The sequence below is a fragment of the Ranitomeya imitator genome, chromosome 2, assembly GCF_032444005.1.
Source record: "Ranitomeya imitator isolate aRanImi1 chromosome 2, aRanImi1.pri, whole genome shotgun sequence".
NCBI classification, from domain to species: domain Eukaryota; kingdom Metazoa; phylum Chordata; class Amphibia; order Anura; family Dendrobatidae; genus Ranitomeya; species Ranitomeya imitator.
Window position 1 is genome coordinate 814,327,456 of NC_091283.1, and position 24,976 is coordinate 814,352,431.

Below are 24,976 nucleotides of genomic sequence, written 5' to 3' on the forward strand. Positions count from 1 at the left end.
GGATTTTTTTTTCTCAGTTTGTCTCCCATAGTTGAGGTCTACCTATGATGTAAATTACAGACACCTCTCATCTTTTTAAGTGGTGGAACTTGCACTATTGCTGACTGACTAAATACTTTTTTGCCCCACTGTATGTATATCAGCATCAAGGTGTGGATGTACGGAGTGGGCTCAGGATTTGATCTCACTGCGTAGAGGGTAGAGCCACGTTTTTGATACAGTCGGAGCCTGTAGTAGAGCAGTGAGCCATACAGGACTCTCCATCATGTCGGTACTTGAAGGCCTAAGACTTAAAAGACGTCAGTGTCCTGCTACAGGCGGCACAATGGCGTCTCTGCATCCCGCCACTTTCGCTGGAATACTTATTTTGGAGGGCAGAAGAGGAATCTGTCACTCAGATAAGAGGAGTAGAATTTTATTTTTATGTGAAGGTGACATTACTACTTTTTGAGGGGTCATTCATGGTGCATCATTTAATTTTTTTAGAAGGCACTAGAAGGAAACAATACTTTCTAAGAGGACACTCAGTGGGCAATGTCTGCTTTAAGGGGACACTCAGTGGGCAATGTCTGCTTTAAGAGGACACTCAGTGGGCAATGTCTGCTTTAAGAGGACACTCAGTGGGCAATGTCTGCTTTAAGAGGACACTCAGTGGGCAATGTCTGCTTTAAGAGGACACTCAGTGGGCAATGTCTGCTTTAAGAGGACACTCAGTGGGCAATGTCTGCTTTAAGAGGACACTCAGTGGGCAATGTCTGCTTTAAGAGGACACTCAGTGGGCAATGTCTGCTTTAAGAGGACACTCAGTGGGCAATGTCTGCTTTAAGGGGACACTCAGTGGGCAACGTATGCTTTAAGAGGACACTCAGTGGGCAATGTCTGCTTTAAGAGGACACTCAGTGGGCAATGTCTGCTTTAAGGGGACACTCAGTGGGCAATGTCTGCTTTAAGAGGACACTCAGTGGGCAATGTTTGCTTTAAGGGGACACTTAGTGGGCAATGTCTGCTTTAAGAGGACACTCAGTGGGCAATGTCTGCTTTAAGAGGACACTCAGTGGGCAATGTCTGCTTTAAGAGACACTCAGTGGGCAATGTCTGCTTTAAGAGGACACTCAGTGGGCAATGTCTGCTTTAAGAGGACACTCAGTGGGCAATGTCTGCTTTAAGAGACACTCAGTGGGCAATGTCTGCTTTAAGAGGACACTCAGTGGGCAATGTTTGCTTTAAGAGGACACTCAGTGGGCAATGTCTGCTTTAAGAGGACACTCAGTGGGCAATGTCTGCTTTAAGAGGACACTCAGTGGGCAATGTCTGCTTTAAGGGGACACTCAGTGGGCAATGTCTGCTTTAAGGGGACACTCAGTGGGCAATGTCTGCTTTAAGAGGACACTCAGTGGGCAATGTTTGCTTTAAGGGGACACTTAGTGGGCAATGTCTGCTTTAAGAGGACACTCAGTGGGCAATGTCTGCTTTAAGAGGACACTCAGTGGGCAATGTCTGCTTTAAGAGGACACTCAGTGGGCAATGTCTGCTTTAAGGGGACACTCAGTGGGCAACGTATGCTTTAAGAGGACACTCAGTGGGCAATGTCTGCTTTAAGAGGACACTCAGTGGGCAATGTCTGCTTTAAGAGACACTCAGTGGGCAATGTCTGCTTTAAGAGGACACTCAGTGGGCAATGTTTGCTTTAAGGGGACACTTAGTGGGCAATGTCTGCTTTAAGAGGACACTCAGTGGGCAATGTCTGCTTTAAGGGGACACTCAGTGGGCAATGTCTGCTTTAAGAGGACACTCAGTGGGCAATGTCTGCTTTAAGGGGACACTCAGTGGGCAATGTCTGGTTTAAGGGGACACTCAGTGGGCAATGTCTGCTTTAAGAGGACACTCAATGGGCAATGTCTGCTTTAAGAGGACACTCAGTGGGCAATGTTTACTTTAAGGGGACACTCAATGGGCAATGTCTGCTTTAAGAGGACACTCAGTGGGCAATGTCTGCTTTAAGGGGACACTCAGTGGGCAATGTCTGCTTTAAGGGGACACTCAGTGGGCAATGTCTGCTTTAAGGGGACGCTCAGTGGGCAATGTCTGCTTTAAGAGGACACTCAGTGGGCAATGTCTGCTTTAAGGGGACACTCAATGGGCAATGTTTGCTTTAAGAGGTCACTCAGTGGGCAATGTCTGCTTTAAGGGGGCACTCAGTGGGCAATGTCTGCTTTAAGGGGGCACTCAGTGGGCTCCTAAAAAGCTTAAACCACCTATAGCCACGATCCATATATTACTGGTAAAAGCAATATTTATGTAAACAGACCGTATTTAATCAAAGGAATCCTGGGTGGCAAAAATCAAATAATCAATCACTTTTTTGGTTTCAAAAGTTATAAAATCATCATAAAAAGTCATGAATTAGTAGAAAGACTTGGAGGGGAAACCTGGACACAATATATGAGAATACCCTGCGGAATATCAGCATACCTGGAAGATCTATTGTACGCCAAGCATACGTAAAATATGGATATGAAAGTAAACACAAAAAAAAAAAGTTGTCAATGAAACAGATATAGACAGATGGTATTAGTATTAGTGAAATGGAAAGTCTGGTGTGGAGTGGATAGCTGATCCAAACACAAAACATAACCCGTATGTCACAAAAAATAAGATCTAAATCATATAAACGATAGCGAATGGCGAGCGTCCACTGGGTATAAGGTGGTAAAAGTGCAGGAAGCCTGGGACCTACCGCACTCTATAAAGCTTAGCTTACAGCATCTTGTTACAGGATATTATACTAAGAGCAATGCAATATGTTCTTTCCCTGTATTACACGGTTTGCTGCTGTTTTATATGTCTCCCTTATAAAGCAAATCTATTGCATCCTTAAATCTCATCCATTTAGGAAAAAAAGGATCCTTGACGTGTCAGTGATCCGCGACCTCCAGCAACCCCGGCAATCATGCGCGTGATACCACACCGCCCTCTGGTGGACAAGTCTCTCGCATGTTATACAGGTCACAAATCACTCAGCATTCATCATACCTCATGACGATTTTCCGTCCTTTTGCTTTTCGCCTTCTGATCTTGAATGAGTTTGGTCTGCTTTTGCCAATCTTTGAGAACTTCTTTATTCCTTATTAGAAAAATATTATTTATTTCAAGTTTTAAAGGAACAGAACTAGAAAACAAAAAAGGGCGGAAGAAGGAAAAAGAAGGATAGTAAGAGTCATTTGAGGGATTATTATTATTATTATTTATTTATTTATATAGCACCATTAATCACTTACAGTAAACAAAACTAACAATGACAGACTGGTACAGAGGGAAGAGGACCCTGCCCTTGCGGGCTTACATTCTACAGGATTATGGGGAAGGAGACAGTAGGTCGAGGGTTGCAGTAGCTCCGATGGTGTTGAGGTGGCCGTGTGGTCTTTACAGGTTGTAAGCTTCTTTGAAGAGATGGGTTTTCAGGTTTCTTTTGAAGGATCCAAATGTGGTGGATAACAGGACGTGTTGGGGCACTGAATTCCAGAGGATGGGGGATATTCGGGGGAAGTCTTGGAGGTGATTGGGTGAGGAGCGAATAAGCGTGGAGGAGAGAAGGAGGTCTTGGGAGGACCAGAGATTATGTGAGGGAAGATATTGAAAGATTAGTGTGGAAATATGCGGAGGAGAAAGGTTATGGATGGCTTTGTAGGTCAGTGTTAGTAGTTTAAACTGGATACGATGGGAAATTGGGAGCCAGTGAAGGGATTTGCAAATAGGGGAAGCAGGAGTGTAGCGAGGAGAGAGATTAATTAGTCGGGCAGCAGAGTTAAGGATGGACTGGAGGGGTGCGAGAGTGTTAGAAAGTAGGCCACAGAGGAGGATGTTGCAGTAGTCGAGGCGGGAGATGATTAGGGCATGCACGAGCATTTTGGTAGAGTGTGTGTTGAGGAAAGGACGGATTCTGGAAATATTTTTGAGCTGGAGGCGACAAGAGGTGGCGAGAGCTTGGATGTGCGGTTTGAAGGACAGGGCAGAGTCCAGGGTTACTCCGAGGCAGCGGGTTTTGGGGATAATTTATTATGATAGATTAATGTGCCTTGTACGAGCATATATGTGTTGTGTTGTGTGTATAGTTGTACTGCTGTATGGAGCCTTTGTAAGTCCTATGGGAATAAATAGAAATTTTCGATCACTTTTTCCTATTATTCTTGTTTTGTACATTTTTCTATGACATCTGATTATCTGCAACCTATTGAGCTTTGTATTTGTAAGCACAAGTTCCCGAACTTAAAAACTGGTTTCAACGCATTAGTCCTTGAGGATAACAGAGGAGTCACATCCACGAGTCACAACTCACCTTTGCTTCTGAATAAAACCGGCCAGCCTTTCCTTCTCTTCTGCCTGTCTGGCAGAGGCTGATTTTCTTCTTTCTACAAGCATTGGATGTCTAAAGGAAATTTTCCAAAAAGAATATACACATCAGCACTATTTACGCAGTGAGACCCGGCAGTGGCGTTGTCTTAAACATGCGCTGGAGGAACTAATTACTACATTCCCAGCAATGCGGAGAGCTGCTGATTATTATTATTATATGTACGAGCTGCCGTCCTGACTGTATAAGGCTACGTTCACATTTGCGGTTTGCGCCGCAGCGTCGCCGCCGCAACAAAACGCATGCGTCGTGCGGCCCTATCTTTAACATTGGCGCCGCATGGGGCCGCATGTGCATGCGTTGTGTTGCGTTTTACGCCGCATGCGGCGTTAGGGCGCACCTGTCTGGGCGCGGCAAACGCAACATGTTGCATTTTTCGGGCGGCGCCGACCTTTTAAAAAACGCATGCGTCGTGTTTGCGTCGTGTTTGCGTTGTCGATGCGCCTTTTCCCCCATTGACTTGTATTGACAACGCAGACGACGCAAGTACTTGCGTCGTGGTGCGTTGTACGACGCATGCGTTTTCCAATAAAAAATGCAAAACATTGTCTAGACTTTGTCTAGACACAAAAAAAAAAACCTATATATATATAAAAGAAAAAGGGGTTTGCCATTGTCTTTCACAAGTCATCACACAAGACAAGACTGAGAGGAGAATCTACTTTCCAAACTTGTAAGTATATATTTCTCTTTGCATATTTTGTATTCTGTGTTTTATTTCTTGATTTTTATTTAATTTGTGCAATGTTTGGTCTGTGCTATTTTACGGTTATGGGTTGTTATAGAAAAATTGTTTTTCTGGTTCTGATGTTCTTCTGGCGTTATATGATGGCGTTTATTGTCTTTGGCCTTGCTTGTTTTTTACCTTGGTTTGGGATTGGTTTTGTGTTGTTCTGGTGTCATGTGGTTGTTCAATGTCTTTATTTTGGCTCATTTATTCTTGTAAAATTTCTGGTGCATGTTTTTCTGGTTTCTATTGTTGGTGGTAACTGTGTGGCATTTTCTTGGCTCATGTCTTGCTGTGTTTTATTATGCTGTTGGCTTTTTTTTTTTCTTTCCTTGAGTGTCTTTTCTTGCTGGTGGGGGGGCTACATTTATGATGTCTCATTTGTATTGTATAGTTCCGTGCTGCTATGCCATTATAGTTTCAATTGTACTTTCCCTTTTTTTTAAAAAAATCTCTGATGGTTTTACGCTGTTTTCCGTATGGCATATATCTTCCTTCATTGACTGTTTGCATTGTCAAGTGTGTAGTATAATGGATTTTTTTTTTTTTTGGTGGGGCCCTTTTTTTTTAATTTCATGTGTTTTCTTTTCTATTTGACTATGGTTTATCTTTGGGTTGCTGTATATTTTTACAGCGGTTGTCCCGTAATGTTTATTGCTTATTATCTAGAATGGTATTTATTGCCTTTTTCTGATGTCTTTCTGTGGTTAGATGACACCACATGGTGTTGTTTTGGATCATGTCTTGTTGTAATTGTAAAGTATGGCGTTCATTAGTTTGCTATTTCATTTTTTTTGTTTTTGCCTGTAAGGTTTTTTTTGTAATTTTTTATATGTAAACATTTGGACATAGGTGTCTATTTTTGCTTAATTTTGTTTGGGTCTATTCTTGTATAGTTTCTTCTATTGTCTTCTCTTGCAATGTATGGCGTTGTGGTGTCGCTTTTTGAGTTTGCATTGTCCTATCAGTCAACAGTCAATTGTGGTTGTTTTAATTTTTTGGGCCTATTTTATTGTATGTGGCATTGTTAGCTTTGGATGTGATTTTTTTTTATATTTTTTCATTGCAGAACAAACTTGCAAGAATGGCAAGTGATTCAGAACATAGCCAATCGGCGCAGGGGAGTGCGGTGAGTAATTATGTCCATTTGCTTACTATTCGCTGTCATTTGTAGCATTGACAATTTTTTTATACAATTTTTACAGGCTTCTTCAAGTGAGGGGGAAGGCAGTCAGCGGGAGCAGCGAGGTCGGGGCAAAGATGTGGCGTCAGGCCGGCGAGTGAGTATTTTTTTTTTTTAAATTTTTGTTTTTTTTTGAGTAGCATCCTGCTGTGCGGAACATTACATTTGAGTAGCATCCTGCTTTCACTAGGGATGTTTAGTAAGCTTACATTATAACTTTTCAGGGCAGCAAGTATTGGGGGAAGGTAACAAAGGTGAAACTTCCAGCACAAAAACATTCCAAAATACAGGTGTAGAAACCATCAATATACATATATCAAATGGCAAAGGATAGGGCCAAGGTACATATCATGACAGGTGCTGGTGGTTGTTAATATTTGCATATTTGTAACCTTTTTGTTTTGTAATTTTTCTAGGTTTCACAACGGGACCAAGGAGATGCCGTAATTGATGTGGAGCTCCTGATCTCCAGCATCCAGGAGTGTGGCCCGTTGTGGGACAGCCGTGACTCCCGGCACATGGACCAGGTGGTGTTGAGGCGTTTGTGGGTAGAGGTGGCAAAGTCGTTGTGGGATGGCTTTGAAATTGCTCCAGCCAAGGACAAAGCCAACTTTGGTGAGTATTGCTGATACGCCGTGCTGATATGCTGCTATGACCCATCTTTCCAGGATAAACACAACCGTGTGTGATGCGATCAACGCCTAAAGTTTGCATCGCACACGGTTGTTTTATCATTTTAAAATGCTAAATATGTAACCTTTTTTTTTTTCTTTGCATTCACAGTTAAAAAGTTGAGGATCAGATGGCGATCCATGAAGGACCGTTTCAATAAGGGGATCCGGGCTGAGGAGGAGCGATCGAAGAGTGGTGCTGCTGCGGCCAAGTCTGTGCCATACAAATACAGCAAGGCTTTACAGTTCTTAAGACCGGTCCTTGGCCGCCGACAGTAAGTATTTTGTCCACATACCATATTGCACAGCCACATTACATTGCCCAGCCACATAGCCTACTGCACAGCCACATAGTACATTGCCCAGCCACGTACATTGTGCATCCACATAGTATATTGCCAGGCCACTATATCGCAGCCACATAGTACACGTTGTAGCCACGTATCCACATAGTATATTTCCCAGGCACATAGTGTATTGGCCATCCATGTAGTCAGCGTAGCATATTGGCCATCCACGTAACTTTTTCCCTAGTGGAATAGTATATAGCCCATTAGTAATTTTTTGGGTTAAGCGTGAGTCCTTGTAGTCCATGACAGGTTAAGTTCTGAGTCAGGGTAGTTCTGATCGCCGGAATAATGATGACGTCTCGATCACATGATCCTAACGTTACAATCTAATCTAATCTACCTAATCATAACAATCAGCAATTTATTATAGGCCACACAGACTGAGAGACAGAGGATTTGTATTGTTGTGTAATGTAATGTTAATTTTATTACAGGAGTTGGCGTATGGGATAGGTTATTAATTGAAGACTAATTTTTCCCTTATCTTTTCACAGGACACACAGCAGCACCCTCGAGCGAGCTCGCCCCGCAGCAGCGGACCTTCATGAATCGCCATCTGACCCATCACAGCCCTCCCACAGCGACAGCAGGCTTGCACCGCCATCTGGAGAACCGGCAGCCGGTACATCAGGTGTTCCCCTGCCCGAGGCCTCTGGCGCACCTTCGTTCGGGAATTCCCGACAGCGCCAGCGGGCCTCGGACAGGCCAGCCATGCCCGAATTTTTGCATTTGAGCACGGTTTTCCAGAACTGTTTCAAGGCGTTGAGCGATAAAATGGACACTCGGCTGTCCAATATCGACCGGCGCCTTGAAACTATGGAAGCCGAGCTCTCGAGTCCGGCAAAACATTTTTTTAGTACCATTGCTAAGGGCATGGTGGAACACCTTACGCCGGAACTCCAGATTTCAGTGATGCAGGCCTGCAACACTACCTACGTGAGGGCTCTGCAGCAGGCTCGGGTCATGCAGTCAGCGACAATGCCTGTAGTGCCGTCGCTGGCTAGCATGACTCCGACTCCTGCTGGAGAGCCACTCCAGCCACCCCACCGTGGTCCACGTGCCGAGCGACGCCACCACAGGCACCATAGCATTGTGCCACCGACTCCTACTCCTGCCAGGCCCTCATCCTCCCGTAGGCGTCATCCTGGGGGAGCTGCCGCGGGAGAGAAAAAACGAAAAAAAAGAAAGAGGACACACACTGAGGCACACACTGAGGCTCTGGCTGCTCCAGTACAGACACAAAGTGCGCGTCGGGGCTCTAGCCGCAGCAGGAGCAGCCAGGGCCAACCAAGAACCGCCCAAAGGCTTGTGTTGCCTCCTCCCTCCCCTACAGAGGTGGCGGTTTCTTCCCCAGTATACCCTGCGGAGAGTTTGGACCTGCCATCGAGCCTCCTGGACTATAGGTCATCATCCTCCTCTTTGTCATCATCCTCCTCTTCGGCATCATCCTCCTCTTCCTATCCCCATTCCAAACAACAGACATACCATTCCCCCCTGGTGGCACAGGTTGATACCCCCTAAGTTTATTTCCCCCTTTTTTTTTCTGTTTCCCCCCAATAAAAATATTTTGTTTAAAAACAACAATATTTGTTCTTATTTTCCAGTATACTTCTCGGCAAGTCACGCCGTGCGCTGTCTACACATATTTTGTGCTTAAAAACACCTCATATATGCAATGTCAGAGACTATTTTTACAATTGTTATTTTGCCTTTTTTTGGGTGTCTCTCATTGCAGTATGAGGTGTTTTCAAACACTAATTAGGGTATGTGTCCACGCTCAGGATTGCATCAGGATTTGGTCAGGATTTTACCTAAGTATTTGTAACCCAAAACCTGGAGTGGGTGATAAATACAGAAGTGGTGCATATGTTTCTATTCTACTTTTCCTCTAATTGTTCCAATCCTGGTTTTGGCTTACAAATACTGATGAAAAATACTGACAAAATCCTGATGCAATCCTGAACGTGGACACATACCGTAAAGGTACCTTCACACTTAACAATGCAGCATCGAAACAGACAATGATGCAGATCACTGCAGCATCGCTATTTGGTCGCTGGAGAGCTGTCTGTGAGACAGCTCTCCAGCGACCAACGATGCCGAGGTCCCCGGGTAACCAGGGTAAACATCAGGTTGCTAAGCGCAGGGCCACGCTTCCGATGTTTACCCTGGTTACCAGTGTTAAATGTTAAAAAAAAGAACAGTACATATACTCACAATCGCGTCTGTGCTGTGCATTCACTTTACGGCCGGCGCTCAGTCAGTGCAGGAAGCGGACGCCGGGGGCCGCGAAGATGAGTATATGTACTGTTTTTTTTTTTTTACATTTACTGGTAACCAGGGTAAATATCAGGTTACTATGTGCCGCCTTACGCTTAGTAACCCGATATTTACCCTGGTTACCATTGTAAAACATCGCTGGTATCGTTGTTTTTGCTGTCAAACACAACGATACACGGCGATCTGACAAACAAATAAAAATGTTATATGGTATGGTATAAAAATGTTATTTGAAGCAGGGTAGAAAAATTCAAAAAAATTTTTATTAAACAACAACATTTTAAAAACAAAGGGTTCCAATTTTTTATATAAGGCACATTACATTTGTGAACTATAGGTAGATGCCAACTTTGACATAACCAAACCAACCTAAAAGGATAACATTTATTGCACATTTACTGGAGAATTAGTTTATTATCATATTATATTTTTAGCACAGTCACAGTAGAGGTATTTATTGGTGCAGTTAAAACCAGAACACAGTCCAACAGTAATATTATTACTACACCATTTGATCTTGCCATGACACACGGCCAACATCTGACACAAAATAGGCCGCAAAACGATTCCTCATCTGCGCAATTTCCACACTTGTCCTCAGAGGATGATCATGGTAATCGGGCAATGGGTTGGCTATGGGTTCATCGAGTTCCACATTCAGTCTCTCTTTGGCCATAATGTAATTGTGGAGAACCACACAAGCCTTCACCACTTCATCCACTGTTTCAATTTTAAGATTAATGGCGGATCCTAATATCCGCCATTTGGAGACAAGGATGCCAAAGGCGCACTCCACAGTCCTTCTGGCCCTGGACAGTCTGTAATTGAAAACCCTTTTTGTATGGTCCAAGCCCCGACTGGAGTAGGGTTTCAATAGGTTGGCAGACATTTGGAATGCCTCATCCCCAACCACAACAAATGGCATTGCAGGGCCTTCGGTGTGGGGAAGAGGTTGTGGCTGTGGGAAATTAAAATTGTTGGCATATAATTTTTGGCCCATATCCGACTCTTTAAATGTGCGTGAGTCATTTGCACGCCCAAACGCACCAATGTCCACTGCGAGAAAACGGCAGTCCACACCGGCAATTGCCATGAGCACAGTTGAAAAGTATTTTTTGTAATTACATAGTAACAAAGTAACATAGTTAGTAAGGCCGAAAAAAGACATTTGTCCATCCAGTTCAGCCTATATTCCATCATAATAAATCCCCAGATCTACGTCCTTCTACAGAACCTAATTGTATGATACAATATTGTTCTGCTCCAGGAAGACATCCAGGCCTCTCTTGAACCCCTCGACTGAGTTCGCCATCACCACCTCCTCAGGCAAGCAATTCCAGATTCTCACTGCCCTAACAGTAAAGAATCCTCTTCTATGTTGGTGGAAAAACCTTCTCTCCTCCAGACGCAAAGAATGCCCCCTTGTGCCCGTCACCTTCCTTGGTATAAACAGATCCTCAGCGAGATATTTGTATTGTCCCCTTATATACTTATACATGGTTATTAGATCGCCCCTCAGTCGTCTTTTTTCTAGACTAAATAATCCTAATTTCGCTAATCTATCTGGGTATTGTAGTTCTCCCATCCCCTTTATTAATTTTGTTGCCCTCCTTTGTACTCTCTCTAGTTCCATTATATCCTTCCTGAGCACCGGAGCCCAAAACTGGACACAGTACTCCATGTGCGGTCTAACTAGGGATTTGTACAGAGGCAGTATAATGCTCTCATCATGTGTATCCAGACCTCTTTTAATGCACCCCATGATCCTGTTTGCCTTGGCAGCTGCTGCCTGGCACTGGCTGCTCCAGGTAAGTTTATCATTAACTAGGATCCCCAAGTCCTTCTCCCTGTCAGATTTACCCAGTGGTTTCCCATTCAGTGTGTAATGGTGAGATTGATTCCTTCTTCCCATGTGTATAACCTTACATTTATCATTGTTAAACCTCATCTGCCACCTTTCAGCCCAAGTTTCCAACTTATCCAGATCCATCTGTAGCAGAATACTATCTTCACTTGTATTAACTGCTTTACATAGTTTTGTATCATCTGCAAATATCGATATTTTACTGTGTAAACCTTCTACCAGATCATTAATGAATATGTTGAAGAGAACAGGTCCCAATACTGACCCCTGCGGTACCCCACTGGTCACAGCGACCCAGTTAGAGACTATACCATTTATAACCACCCTCTGCTTTCTATCACTAAGCCAGTTACTAACCCATTTACACACATTTTCCCCCAGACCAAGCATTCTCATTTTGTGTACCAACCTCTTGTGCGGCACGGTATCAAACGCTTTGGAAAAATCGAGATATACCACGTCCAATGACTCACCGTGGTCCAGCCTATAGCTTACCTCTTCATAAAAACTGATTAGATTGGTTTGACAGGAGCGATTTCTCATAAACCCATGCTGATATGGAGTTAAACAGTTATTCTCATTGAGATAATCCAGAATAACATCCCTCAGAAACCCTTCAAATATTTTACCAACAATAGAGGTTAGACTTACTGGCCTATAATTTCCAGGTTCACTTTTAGAGCCCTTTTTGAATATTGGCACCACATTTGCTATGCGCCAATCCTGCGGAACAGACCCTGTCGCTATAGAGTCCCTAAAAATAAGAAATTGTAGAAAAGGGATCCACTTTTCGCAGGCTTGGTAATCCGAATGTGCTTTCCATCCACTGCGCCAATACAGTTTGGAAAAGAACACACTTGCTCAAATTTCTGTGCGTTGGCCTCCCAGATTTCGCTTGTAGGGACGGGTAAAAATTCCTCCCGGAGATTATCCCACAAAGCGCGGCATGTCTCAGTAATAATTCCGGAAAGAGTGGAGACTCCAATCCGGAATTGAAATTGAAGGGATCTCAAGGTGTCTCCGGTAGCCAGGAAACTGCCAAGAAGATAAAGAAATTTACATTAAAGTACATTGTAATTTATAAAAGTACATTGACCATACCAAACCCAAAAAAAATTATAAAAAAAAAAAAAAAAGGGAAGAACATATCACAGTCATTCAAACAGCTACGTACCGTAGAGTCACCAGCAGCCTTTCCTCTGCGGAAATAGCTCTCCGGAGCTGCGTATCCTGCCTGGTAATGGATCCTTCCACCCGACGCAGAAGATAGCGGAAGCTGTCCTGAGACATCCTGGTATATTCGAAATATTTCTCCAGGTTGTCATTCAGTTCGCCAAACAAGCAATGGTATGCTCCACGGCTCTCCCGGACTTCCACGATAGGGTGTATCCAAAAGCGGCGACGAATCCATCTCCGTTTTTCCCTTTCCCTTTGATGAAAACAGGCGACAGCATAGGCATGAGCCAAGGCAAATTCCATCTCCATATCCATGTAGATACTGTCCATGGGACGCTCCATCATGAATACCAGCAAAATGGGAGGAATTCAACTCTGCCAGGGTATATACACAACATAACACCAACCCTCTTCTAGCCATTGGTGTTCCTGTAGATACTTTTTTTTTGTGGGGGGAGGGGATGAAGAATGACTCACTGCACAAAAAACGCATGCGTCGTTGTTGCGTTTTTGTTTGCGTTGTGCGTTGCAGCGACGACGCTGCGGCGCACACCGCAAATGTGAACTTAGACTAACACACAGCAAGCCCCGAAAACCATAACCGAAGCCTAATAACTGATACTGCGGCCTTCTCATATGGTCTAATTCCAATAATATCACTATTCACTCACTAATGATGAGTAGAGGAAAGCGGGATCGGTATTTCTATTCTCTGTAATGGTCCATGGGGTTCAGAAATTACAGCGGTGCTCCCACATTTATTGCATCTTCTGATGGGGACCCACTGGTTGTGGATTTCAATAAAAATCTAGGGTGGGAAAGAATTACCTCCTCATATACTCTGTATTAAAAAAAAATCTCTTTTTTTTTTTGTTTAATTTTGAAAAAGCAGCAAATCTAGGGAAATACCATATTTCTAGAACAGTTTCAATAAAAAACCTCATTGGCAGCGCTGCATGCAAAAAGGGTTTTCAGTAAGGTTTTTCCTATCGTTAAAGGGTATTTCCAAAATAATCACCATCTCCCGATCCACTAATACTGATCGCAATGGATCCAATTGCTGGGACCCAGAAGGAAACTGAGAACGGGGCTCGCTCTAGATCCTGGGAACCCGGGCTTTGACCTGTCTTGAATGGAGCAGATGTGCACATGCTCGACCTCCGCTCCATTCATTGTCTACGGGATTGAGCATGCGCTCATCCGCTCCATCTAAGTCAGGGCAGAGCCGGGATTCTCAGGATCCAGAGCTCAGGTCTTGTAATTTATCCCCTATCCATAACTTACTGATTCCTGTGGGTCCGACCACTGGCACCCTAAGTGATCAGTAACTTTAGGATAGGGGATACAGTGTCTCAGCATTGGTGCGGTGATCGATGGCACCGTGGTTGCTTTTTTTATGACTTTGGCAGGACCGCTGTTAGTTTGCGGAGGAGCGAGGTGACTTGGCTGTGGTCCGCTTTGAGGCACGTTGGTGCGCCTTTCATATTCCCGATCCATGTGTTGGTTGGATTGTGGGTGTCCGTTCACTGGCTCCTGGGCTGGAGTCTGAGTCAGTCATCGACACCTGTACTTCAGTGAGGACAGATGAAACTGCCCCATGTGTACACTAGCAGAACATATCCAGAATTGTGGGAAAGCCTAAAATGTGTTAACACACAGCAAAATACATCACAACCTATTAGAAAATATTCCAGTGTGAATGTAGACATGATACAACTAAAGAAAAGGGTCAATGGTCCTGATTAAGTTGGGGTCATTACATGCTTTATTTAATATGCAAATGGTCTCTTCAGCGAGGAAGAAGACTAGAACCATCTATTGGAAGTAGCGATACTAAAATTCAATATCGACCCTTTAACGAGCCTTGCAATAGGACTTCGGATAAAAGGAAAACAAGAATCTCAATTTGCAGACGGTGTTTCGGGATGTTGCCCCTCATCAGTGCAAAGTGTGAGCTCTCATTTCGCTGTATGAGAGGCTAAGACTGGGGTCTAAGAGGTAACGTTTCTCCTTGTGGAGAGTGACCATGCTTTTTTAAGAAATGCGTGATGTGTAAGGGTGGTTTCACACTTGCGTTTTTGTCTGCAGCGTTTTTTGTTTGTACGCGTTTGGTCGCGTTTTGCAACACATGCGTTTTTTTACTGCATGCGTTCATTTTCAGAAATACAACTTGTAGTATTTTTGAGAGGCGTTTTTTGGGTCAAAAAATACATTGGAGTCAATGGGGATGCATGTGTTTTTTTGTGCATGCGTTTTTTTGCGTTAAAAACGCATGTGTTTTTATATTAAAAAAAACAGAAAACACACTGATATGCCACCCCCCAACATAAAGGTGATAAAGGGATCCTAACCCTACCCCTAAGGGATCCTAACCCTAACCCTACCCCTAACCCTAATCCCTTTAGGGTTAGGGTTAGGGGTAGGGTTAGGATCCCTTTAGGGTTAGGGTTAGTGGTAGGGTTAGGGTTCCTTTAGGGTTATGATACCTACCCCTAACCCTAACTATTTCTGTTTATAGTGGGTTTTTTACTTTATTTTGATGATTGGCAGCTGTCACACATTTCTCAGCATGCGTTTAAAAAACGCAAACGCATGAAAAAAACGCATGTAAACGCGTCAAAACGCCGCGTTTTTTTCACCACATGCAAAAACGCATGCGTCAAAAAAACGCAGCATTTGCACGCGTTTACATGCGTTTTTTCACCATGCGTTTTTTTTGCGTTTTTTACCGCAAAAACGCACCCAAAAAAACGCAAATGTGAAACCAGCCTAAATTTGGCTTACACCTTACAACTGAGAATAAAACGTATATTTCACCAACATCCCACGTCTTGCCCCTGTTTCAGAAAAGGTAATCTTATATGATATAAGTAACCTGTTTGCAGGACTCCATTGCTCCACTTTTATAGGCCCAATGTTACATCGAGTTTACCTTGAGTCAGTGAGAAATTTCCAACCAGTTCCCTTTCCTGGGTCTCGCACGTTCTGAGGTTTCCTACAACAATTAAGAGGCTCATTCTGAACCATCTCTTCTAGTTTATGTTTCAGCATCTCAAAGCGTTTCATTTCGTCATGACTTGACCAGTCGTTGGAGAGATCCATGCTGGACCTCAACTCTTTAAGATTCAGTTTCTCGATAGGAGGGAATTCTGGTGGAAGCAAACGTGGACGGGTTGTAATTATTCAGTGATAATAATAGTAGAAGAATCGCAACAGAAGAGGACACGGACAGAAGAGGCCCCTACGTGAGAACAAGATATGGGCTCTTTGCAGTCCAGTATCTCCTCATAGTGCACAATATCACCTGCTTTGGAGATGGTGGTGGGCCACTAACTCTTAAGCCCCTGTGGGGCTGAACACATTGCAGCAATGGTATGTTGCAAACAGGCCTAAGACAAGGTATTTTGGCGCTACCTGACTTCTACTGCGTACATAGTCTCCAAGATGGCACAGGCTAGAAGTAGCAAGCACTGAGATGGAGTGACTGGTGGATCAAGGAGCTGATTGCAGCTCCTCTGCTCCTGTCCCAGGAGAATTCTTTTACTATGACTATCCTGGCCTATCCTTCATTGGTGTCTGATAGGCTGGGGTCAGACAACCGGCACTCCGCTGATGAGCCGTTATCGGTGTGGGCAGCCGCTGGTCAGAAGTACTTACTTGCGGGGCTGGCCGTCTACTTGGAGTGGCCGGGTCTTGGTAATGCACATCCGCCTCCTATTCAAATCAATTAGGGGTGGATGGGTAGTACCCTGCGGCATCCACTATACATAGACGGCCAGCTCCGCAAGCAAATACTTCTGGCTGCGTCAGCCTCCGAAACTGATAAAAGTAGATTGGTGGGGGTGCCGGGTGTCGGACCCCGACCAATCAGACGTTGATGACCTATCCTAAAGATAGGCCATCAATGCAAAAATAGTGGACAACCGCTTTAACTTTGATCAGGGAAGAAAAAAGCAACAGCTGGATGAGAGGTAGGCGCAAGGGGGCTACAGATTGTGTAAAAGGGGGGAAAGCATAATTATGGTAGGTACTGATCAAAATGAAAAGGAAACCGGTCACCAGATTTCTGAATGTGAAACCAATACCAAGATCTTATCATGCTAGGTCAGTGTCTCCCAAACTCCAGTACTCACGACCCTCAATAAGCCATGTTTTCAGGATTTTTGCAGTATGGCACAAGTGATGGATTTATCATCAAGACATCAGAAACTGTGAAATCCTGAAAACATGATCTGTTGGGGGCGGTGAGGACTGGAGTTTGGGAAACATTGTGCTAGATATTACATTTCTAAACATGTCCCTTTCAAAATTAGCTACGGTATTTTACTGAGCATGATAAAAAGACATTATAAAATAGTACAGCATATGTAAATTGATGACCAAGATCCAACTGAGTGGTGGTGGAGTGGTGAGGGACCACGGTGTCCTTGCTGATTTTTGGGCAGCCGACAGCAGCCCTGACTGCCTCAAGTACTTATACGTCCGAAAGCGGGGAGATTGACCCAAGCGAAAGTGGGGAGATTGATGCCAGTGAAGGCGGGGAGATGGACGCCAGTGAAGGCGGGGAGATTGACACCAATGAAGGCGGGGAGATTGACGCCAGTGAAGGCGGGGAGATTGACCCAAGTGAAGGCGGGGAGATTGACCCAAGTGAAAGCGGGGAGATTGACCCAAGTGAAAGCGGGGAGATTGACCTAAGTGAAGGCGGGGAGATTGACCCAAGTGAAGGTGGGGAGACTGACGCCAGTGAAGGCGGGGAGATTGATGCCAGTGCTGATTGGGCACAGAGATCACATGACATATCCTCACATGCGCCTCGGTGGAATGGCACCGGCATTGGAGGCGAGTATACATGTTTTTATTTTAACAGTGGCAAGCATTCATATTGAGAAGCGGCTGTTCTAATAGTCGACAATCCCTTTAATTGCTGAATTATCTCTGTAATCCCTGATATGGGTTATAGAGGTTTCATTTGAATTGGAAACTGCTGTGCATTATGTTGGTTAAATAGAAATAAAATGATCATTAATATTTTATTATTAGTACTATTAATAATTGCCAACATATTCTGCAGCATTTTACATCTGCATGTTGGGGCAGAGCAGAAGCAGGAAGTCTGTGAGGTGCAGTTTCCATACAATCTCTGCAGAGCAGGAAGTCTGTGAGGTGCAGATCAGAGACACCATTTACCATCTTCTGCTGTACAGCCCAGGAATATGCAGCAATGGTTGTTGCATCAGTCCCTGAGATAGCAGAATGTTGTATTGCTTCTAAGCCTTCTTTCACACTTCCGTCGGTACGGGGCCATCACAAAGCATCGGCGCGACGTACCGACGTAGGTTGTGAAAATTCGGCACAACGTGGGCAGCGGACGCAGTTTTTCAACGCAACCGCTGCCCATTCTAAAGTCTAAAGGAGGGGAGCGGAGTTCCGGCCAGGCATGAGCGGTAGGAATTGCAGGATCCGACGTACGAAAAAACATTCCCTTGAACGTTTTTTTCGATACGACGGTCCGCCAAATACCGATGCATCCAGTGCACGACGGACGCAACGTATAGCCATACGTCGTGATCCGTCGGCAATACAAGTCTACGGGAAAAAACGCATCCTGCGGGCAACTTTGCAGGATGCGTTTTTTGCACAGAACGACGCATTGCGACGGACAGCAAAAGACAGAAATGTGAAAGAAGCCTAAGAGAGACTACTGTGTGATACGGAGGCACCAGAGATGAAGGAATCGATGTGCAGGGCCCTGGTCCAGCAGCCAAGTCAGTACTCCATGACCGCTAGTCGGGAGCTGTATGAACCGCCTTCTACCTCCCAGCATCCATGGCTTCCTTTTTAATGCCCCTGCCTGGGTGACGTCATCTTTGCGGTGAGATGCACACATAGCGTCGCTCCAGACCAGGAACTTATGGATTTATTCACTCATCTCTAGGAGGCACCGGAATTCAGCCTGCCCATACGTTATCCACCGCAGTACAAGGTCTATGTATGTTGACCTACCATATGTATGGACCCTAAGGATATACTGCAAACTGCTATATTTTCCCGCCATCTCGACAAAAAATGTGGCAAAATAATCACCAAAACAGACAGCTATGAATACAGGCTAGAGGAATTCTTCCTATATGCACAATTGACATTATCATACTGTATAGTAGAAGAATCAATTGAGTCAAGTTTGAAGAACAGAAAACTATAGAGGCAGCGAGAACATAGAGATGAAAGGTTTCTACTGTTCTGTAGGTTTGTAACTAAAGTCTATACATCGGCTATAAAGCTCGGTAACTGCAATCTCATCTTACCAGATTCATGATCCTCCTTCTTACAGGTACGTAGAAAAGATAATATGGATGCAAGTCCTTTGTGAACAATATCTTCTGGTGGAAACTCAAGAGGACAATGCCGAAGATTTAAGGCTTTTAGTGTAGACAAGTTACCTGCGAAAAAAAACAAAAGCAAAAATGTACCTTAACCCCTTTACCCCCAAGGGTGGTTTGCACGTCAATGACCAGGCCAATTTTTACAATTCTGACCACTGTCCCTTTAGGAGGTTATAACTCCGAAACGCTTCAACGGATCCTGGTGATTCTGACATAGTTTTCTCGTGACATATTGTACTTCATGATAGTGGTAAAATTTCTTTGATAGTACCTGCGTTTATTTGTGAAAAAAACGGAAATTTGGCGAAAATTTTGAAAATTTCGCAATTTTCAAACTTTGAATTTTTATGCAATTAAATCACAGAGATATGTCACACAAAATACTTAATAAGTAACATTTCCCACATGTCTCCTTTACATCAGCATAATTTTGGAACCAATTTTTTTTTTTGTTAGGGAGTTATAAGGGTTAAAAGTTGACCAGCAATTTCTCATTTTTACAACACCATTTTTTTTTAGGGACCACGTCTCATTTGAAGTCATTTTGAGGGGTCTATATGATAGAAAATACCCAAGTGTGACACCATTCTAAAAACTGCACCCCTCAAGGTGCTCAAAACCACATTCAAGAAGTTTATTAACCCTTCAGGTGTTTAATAAGAATTTTTGGAATGTTTAAATAAAAATGAACATTTAACTTTTTTACACAAAAAATTTACTTCAGCTCCAATATGTTTTATTTTACCAAGGGTAACAGGAGAAATTGGACCCAAAAAGTTGTTGTCCAATTTGTCCTGAGTACGCTGATACCCCATATGTGGCAGTAAACCACTGTTTGGGCGCATGGGAGAGCTCGGAAGGGAAGGAGCGCCGTTTGACTTTTCAATGCAAAATTGACAGGAATTGAGATGGGACGCCATGTTGCGTTTGGAGAGCCACTGATGTGCCTAAACATTGAAACCCCCCACAAGTGACACCATTTTGGAAAGTAGACCCCCTAAGGAACTTATCTGGATGTGTGGTGAGCACTTTGACCCACCAAGGGCTTCACAGAAGTTTATAATGCAGAGCCATAAAAATAAAACAAAATTTTTTTCCCACAAAAATTATTTTTTAGCCCCCAGTTTTGTATTTTCCCTAGGGTAACAGGAGAAATTGGACCCCAAAAGTTGTTGTCCAATTTGTCCTGAGTACGCTGATACCCCATATGTGGGGGGGAACCACCGTTTGGGCGCATGGGAGGGCTCGGAAGGGAAGGAGCGCCATTTGGAATGCAGACTTAGATGGAATGGTCTGCAAGCGTCACATTGCGTTTGCAGAGCCCCTAATGTACCTAAACAGTAGAAACCCCCCACAAGTGACACCATTTTGGAAAGTAGACCCCCTAAGGAACTCATCTTGATGTGTTGTGAGAGCTTTGAACCCCCAAGTATTTCACTACAGTTTATAACGCAGAGCCATGCAAATAAAAAATATTTTTTTTTTCCACAAAAATTATATTTTAGCCCCCAGTTTTGTATTTTTCCAAGGTTAGCAGGAGAAATTGGACCCTAAATGTTGTTGTCCAATTTGTCCTGAGTACGCTGATACCCGATATGTGGGGGGGAACCACCGTTTGGGCGCATGGGAGGGCTCGGAAGGGAAGGAGCATCATTTGGAATGCAGACTTAGATGGATTGGTCTGCAGGCGTCACATTGCGTTTGCAGAGCCCCTAATGTACCTAAACAGTAGAAACCCCCCACAAGTGACCCCATATTGGAAACTAGACCCCTCAATGAACTTATCTAGATGTGTTGTGAGAACTTTGAACCCCCAAGTGTTTCACTACAGTTTATAACGCAGAGCCGTGAAAATAGAAAATCTTTTTGTTTTCCCACAAAAATTATTTTTTAGCCCCCAGTTTTGTATTTTCCCAAGGGTAACAGGAGAAATTGGTCCACAAAAGTTGTTGTCCAATTTGTCCTGAGTACGCTGATACCCCATATGTTGGGGTAAACCCCTGTTTGGGCACACAGGAGAGCTCGGAAGGGAAGGAGCACTGTTTTACTTTTTCAACGCAGAATTGGCTGGAATTGAGATCGGACGCCATGTCGTGTTTGGAGAGCCCCTGATGTGCCGAAACAGTGGAAACCCCCCAATTATAACTGAAACCCTAATCTAAACACACCCCTAACCCTAATTCCAACGGTAACCCTAACCACACCTCTAACCCTGACACACCCCTAACCCTAATCCCAACCCTATTCCCAACTGTAAATGTAATCTAAACCCTAACCCTAACTTTAGCCCCAACCCTAACTGTAGCCCCAACCCTAACCCTAACCCTAGCCCTAACCCTAACCCTAGCCCTAACCCTAGCCCTAACCCTAGCCCTAACCCTAACCCTAGCCCTAACCCTAACCCTAGCCCTAACCCTAACCCTAGCCCTAGCCCTAATGGGAAAATGGAAATAAATACATTTTTTTTTATTTTTCCCTAACTAAGGGGGTGATGAAGGGGGGTTTGATTTACTTTTATAGCGAGTTTTTTAGCGGATTTTTATGATTGGCAGCCGTCACACACTGAAAGACCCTTTTTATTGCAAAAAATATTTTTTGCAATACCACATTTTGAGAGCTATAATTTTTCCATATTTTGGTCCACAGAGTCATGTGAGGTCTTGTTTTTTGCGGGACGAGTTGACGTTTTTATTGAAAACATTTTTGGGCACGTGACATTTTTTGATCGCTTTTTATTCCGATTTTTGTGTGGAAGAATGACCAAAAGCCAGCTATTTATGAATTTCTATTGGGGGACGCGTTTATACCGTTCCGCGTTTGGTAAAATTGATAAATCAGTTTTATTCTTCGGGTCAGTACGATTACAGCGATACCTCATTTATATCATTTTTTTATGGTTTGGCGCTTTTATACGATAAAAACTATTTTACAGAAAAAATAATTATTTTTGCATCGCTTTATTCTCAGGACTATAACTTTTTTATTTTTTTGCTGATGATGCTGTATGGCGGCTCTTTTTTTGCGGGACAATATGACGCTTTCAGTGGTACCATGGTTATTTATATCTGTCCTTTTGATCGCGTGTTATTCCACTTTTTGTTCGGCGGTATGATAATAAAGCGTTGTTTTTTGCCTCGTTTTTTTTTTTTTTTTCTTACGGTGTTTACTGAAGGGGTTAACTAGTGGGACAGTTTTATAGGTCGGGTCGTTACGGACGCGGCGATACTAAATATGTGTACTTTTATTGGTTTTTTTTTTTTATTTAGATGAAGAAATGTATTTATGGGAATAATATTTTTTTTTTTTTTCATTATTTTGGAATATTTTTTTTTATTTTTTTTACACATTTGGAAAAAATTTTTTTAACTTTTTTACTTTGTCCCAGGGGGGGACATCACAGATCAGTGATCTGACAGTTTGCACAGCACTCTGTCAGATCACTGATCTGACATGCAGCGCTGCAGCCTTCACAGTGCCTGCTCTGAGCAGGCTCTGTGAAGCCACCTCCCTCCCTGCAGGACCCGGATCCGCGGCCATCTTGGATCCGGAGCTGGAGGGAGCAGGGAGGGAGGTGAGACCCTCGCAGCAACGCGATCACATCGCGTTGCTGCGGGGGGCTCAGGGAAGCCCGCAGGGAGCCCCCTCCCTGCGCGGTGCTTCCCTGTACCGCCAGCACATCGCGATCATCTTTGATCGCGGTGTGCCAGGGGTTAATGTGCCGGGGGCGGTCCGTGACCGCTCCTGGCACATAGTGCCGGATGTCAGCTGCGATAAGCAGCTGACACCCGGCCGCGATCGGCCGCGCTCCCCCCGTGAGCGCGGCCGATCGGCTATGACGTACTATCCCGTCCAGGGTCAGATAAGCCCAGGGCACCTCGACGGGATAGTACGTCTAAGGTCACAGAGGGGTTAAGCCGCCATGTGTTACAGTCCGTGATTCCCAGAACCGGCCGTGGACCTCCTGACCCAAACTCATGAGCCTCTTAGGGAGGCTGTAAAGACAAGGACAGGAGACCCATGGCCGGTCAGTGCACCGCAGTCCGTATTTGGACCATGACACTCGGGTGTGTAAATGTGGCATTAATCAGGATTAAAATCGGAGAATACAAAAGTACAAACTCTGAAGGAGTTGTCTGCGTGCTAAAATGAAGTCTTCAATTTGACTTTGGACGCCGTCTGCCTCGTTGCACTTGATTGCTCCGTCCTGAAAATCATGAACATAGACGCTAACTAATGGGAAAAGAGCATTAGCCTTGTATATAGCTGAGCACATCTGTTGGCTTACTATGATGCGGGATTTAAGGGCAGCACAAAACTGTACAGAAACAGGCGCCTAGTGGCCAAAATGGCGCACAATAATTGTGCCATGTGGCTACCAGGAGCTCTTAAAAGAATTCTGCAGATTCATGAGCCGAGTATCTGGATGAGAATTGCTGTCCCCCCACCTCTTCCCATCTCCCGTGGACCATCAGAATACCATACATACATCAGCCTGATATACACTCTTCTAGCAGCCATTTTAAAGGGAATCTGTCAGCAGGTTTTTGCATTCTAATATGAGAGCAGCATAATATAGAGAAAGAGAACCTGATTCCAGCGATGTGTCACTTACTGGGCTGCTTGGTGCAGTCTTGATAGAATCCCTGCTTTATCTGCTGTAGATGTAGCAGTGCTCACAAATGCTGAGCTGTGTATAACCCCACCCACGTCCCTGATTGGCTGCTTCCTGTGTACACTGTGCATTATCAGCAAGCTGCCAATCAGTGGGGAGGGCAGGGTTACACAGATTAGACTGACTGACCTGCACGTGAGACCTAGTCCTGTAGCGATATTCTCCTGCTGATAAATCACCTATTGTATTGAAACTACAGCACACAACCTAATAAGTGACCTATCATTAGAATCAGGCTATAATACGCTAGGCTCAGATTAAATAGCAAAGACTTGCTGACAGATTCCCTTTAAACAGACTTGTTATGTTTTTTTGGCCACTAGGATTGCGAGCCTGTAGCTGTAACATGCTGCCCATGCATAACACAGCATATTCAAAGGAAAGATCCACTTGGTGACCATCATTATGTCTTTTTTACTGACCTGAGAAATAAAACTAGCATTCCCCAATGGGTAAAAACACAGCAGCTGTCGGCTGTACACTGTAGCAGACACCCAGCTGCATCAGTCATGATTGGTGTTGGCACCGACCATGGCGCTTAACCACTTAGTTGCTGCTGTCAATAGGAACTACAGCATCTAAATGGTTAACAGAGTGTGGGGGGAGCTCCCTCTTTAACCCCATCAGCACTCAGACCATGAATGTTTGGTTCTAATGGTTGATATTGCTATTCACAGCCAAGTAATGGCCTTAGACTCTGCAGGGTATAGGGGCCTGTTCAGATGACAGCAACATTTAGGTGGTAAAAAAAAATATTTTTCGTCCCTGACATACCACTTTGCACTAATTCTTGAAAAGCGGCAGAAGTTTTAATAAACTACCTGACAGTAGTCTTGAATATGTTGGGGGTGCGGTTTTTTTAAATATTAAATTGCGGGGGGGGGGGGGTATTACAATATACAGGTCCTCCAAAGTCACTAAATAGGTCCCTAAAAAAAATAAGTTCTGTAAATTCCCTCGAAAAATTGCTGCTATGTTTTTAAACTTTCAAATATCCTAACAAAATAAACGGCCATTTTACAGATGGCGCTGATGTAACGCAGACATGAGGGAAATGTTATTGACTTTTTTTTTTGTGTGGTGTGAATATCTGGATTACATGGATAATCATTCAAAGTTTGAAAATTGCTAATTTTTTTTTTTTTTTTTTTTTTAATCAAACTTATGTTATTTATTTTTATAAATAAAACGCAAAACATATCGACCTAAATTTACCATTAATATAAAGTATAATGTGTCACAAAATAAAACAATCT

The 24,976-nt window shown here is 43.9% G+C and overlaps 1 protein-coding gene across 2 annotated transcripts in view; it reads right to left on the reverse strand.

The window, feature by feature from the left end:
* Positions 1–24,976, reverse strand: part of LRRC27 (leucine rich repeat containing 27) — a 76,072-nt gene that overhangs the window by 20,097 nt on the left and 30,999 nt on the right. Inside the window, exons 5-8 of one of the 2 annotated variants that reach the window (XM_069753891.1) lie at positions 18,971–19,105; positions 15,595–15,811; positions 4,337–4,426; positions 3,034–3,124 (exon numbers count right to left, since the gene is read on the reverse strand). In XM_069753891.1, coding sequence (XP_069609992.1) covers positions 3,034–3,124; positions 4,337–4,426; positions 15,595–15,811; positions 18,971–19,105 — 533 coding nt within the window. The remainder of the gene's footprint in view (positions 1–3,033; positions 3,125–4,336; positions 4,427–15,594; positions 15,812–18,970; positions 19,106–24,976) is intronic. The other variant, XM_069753892.1, reaches the window with a different exon arrangement.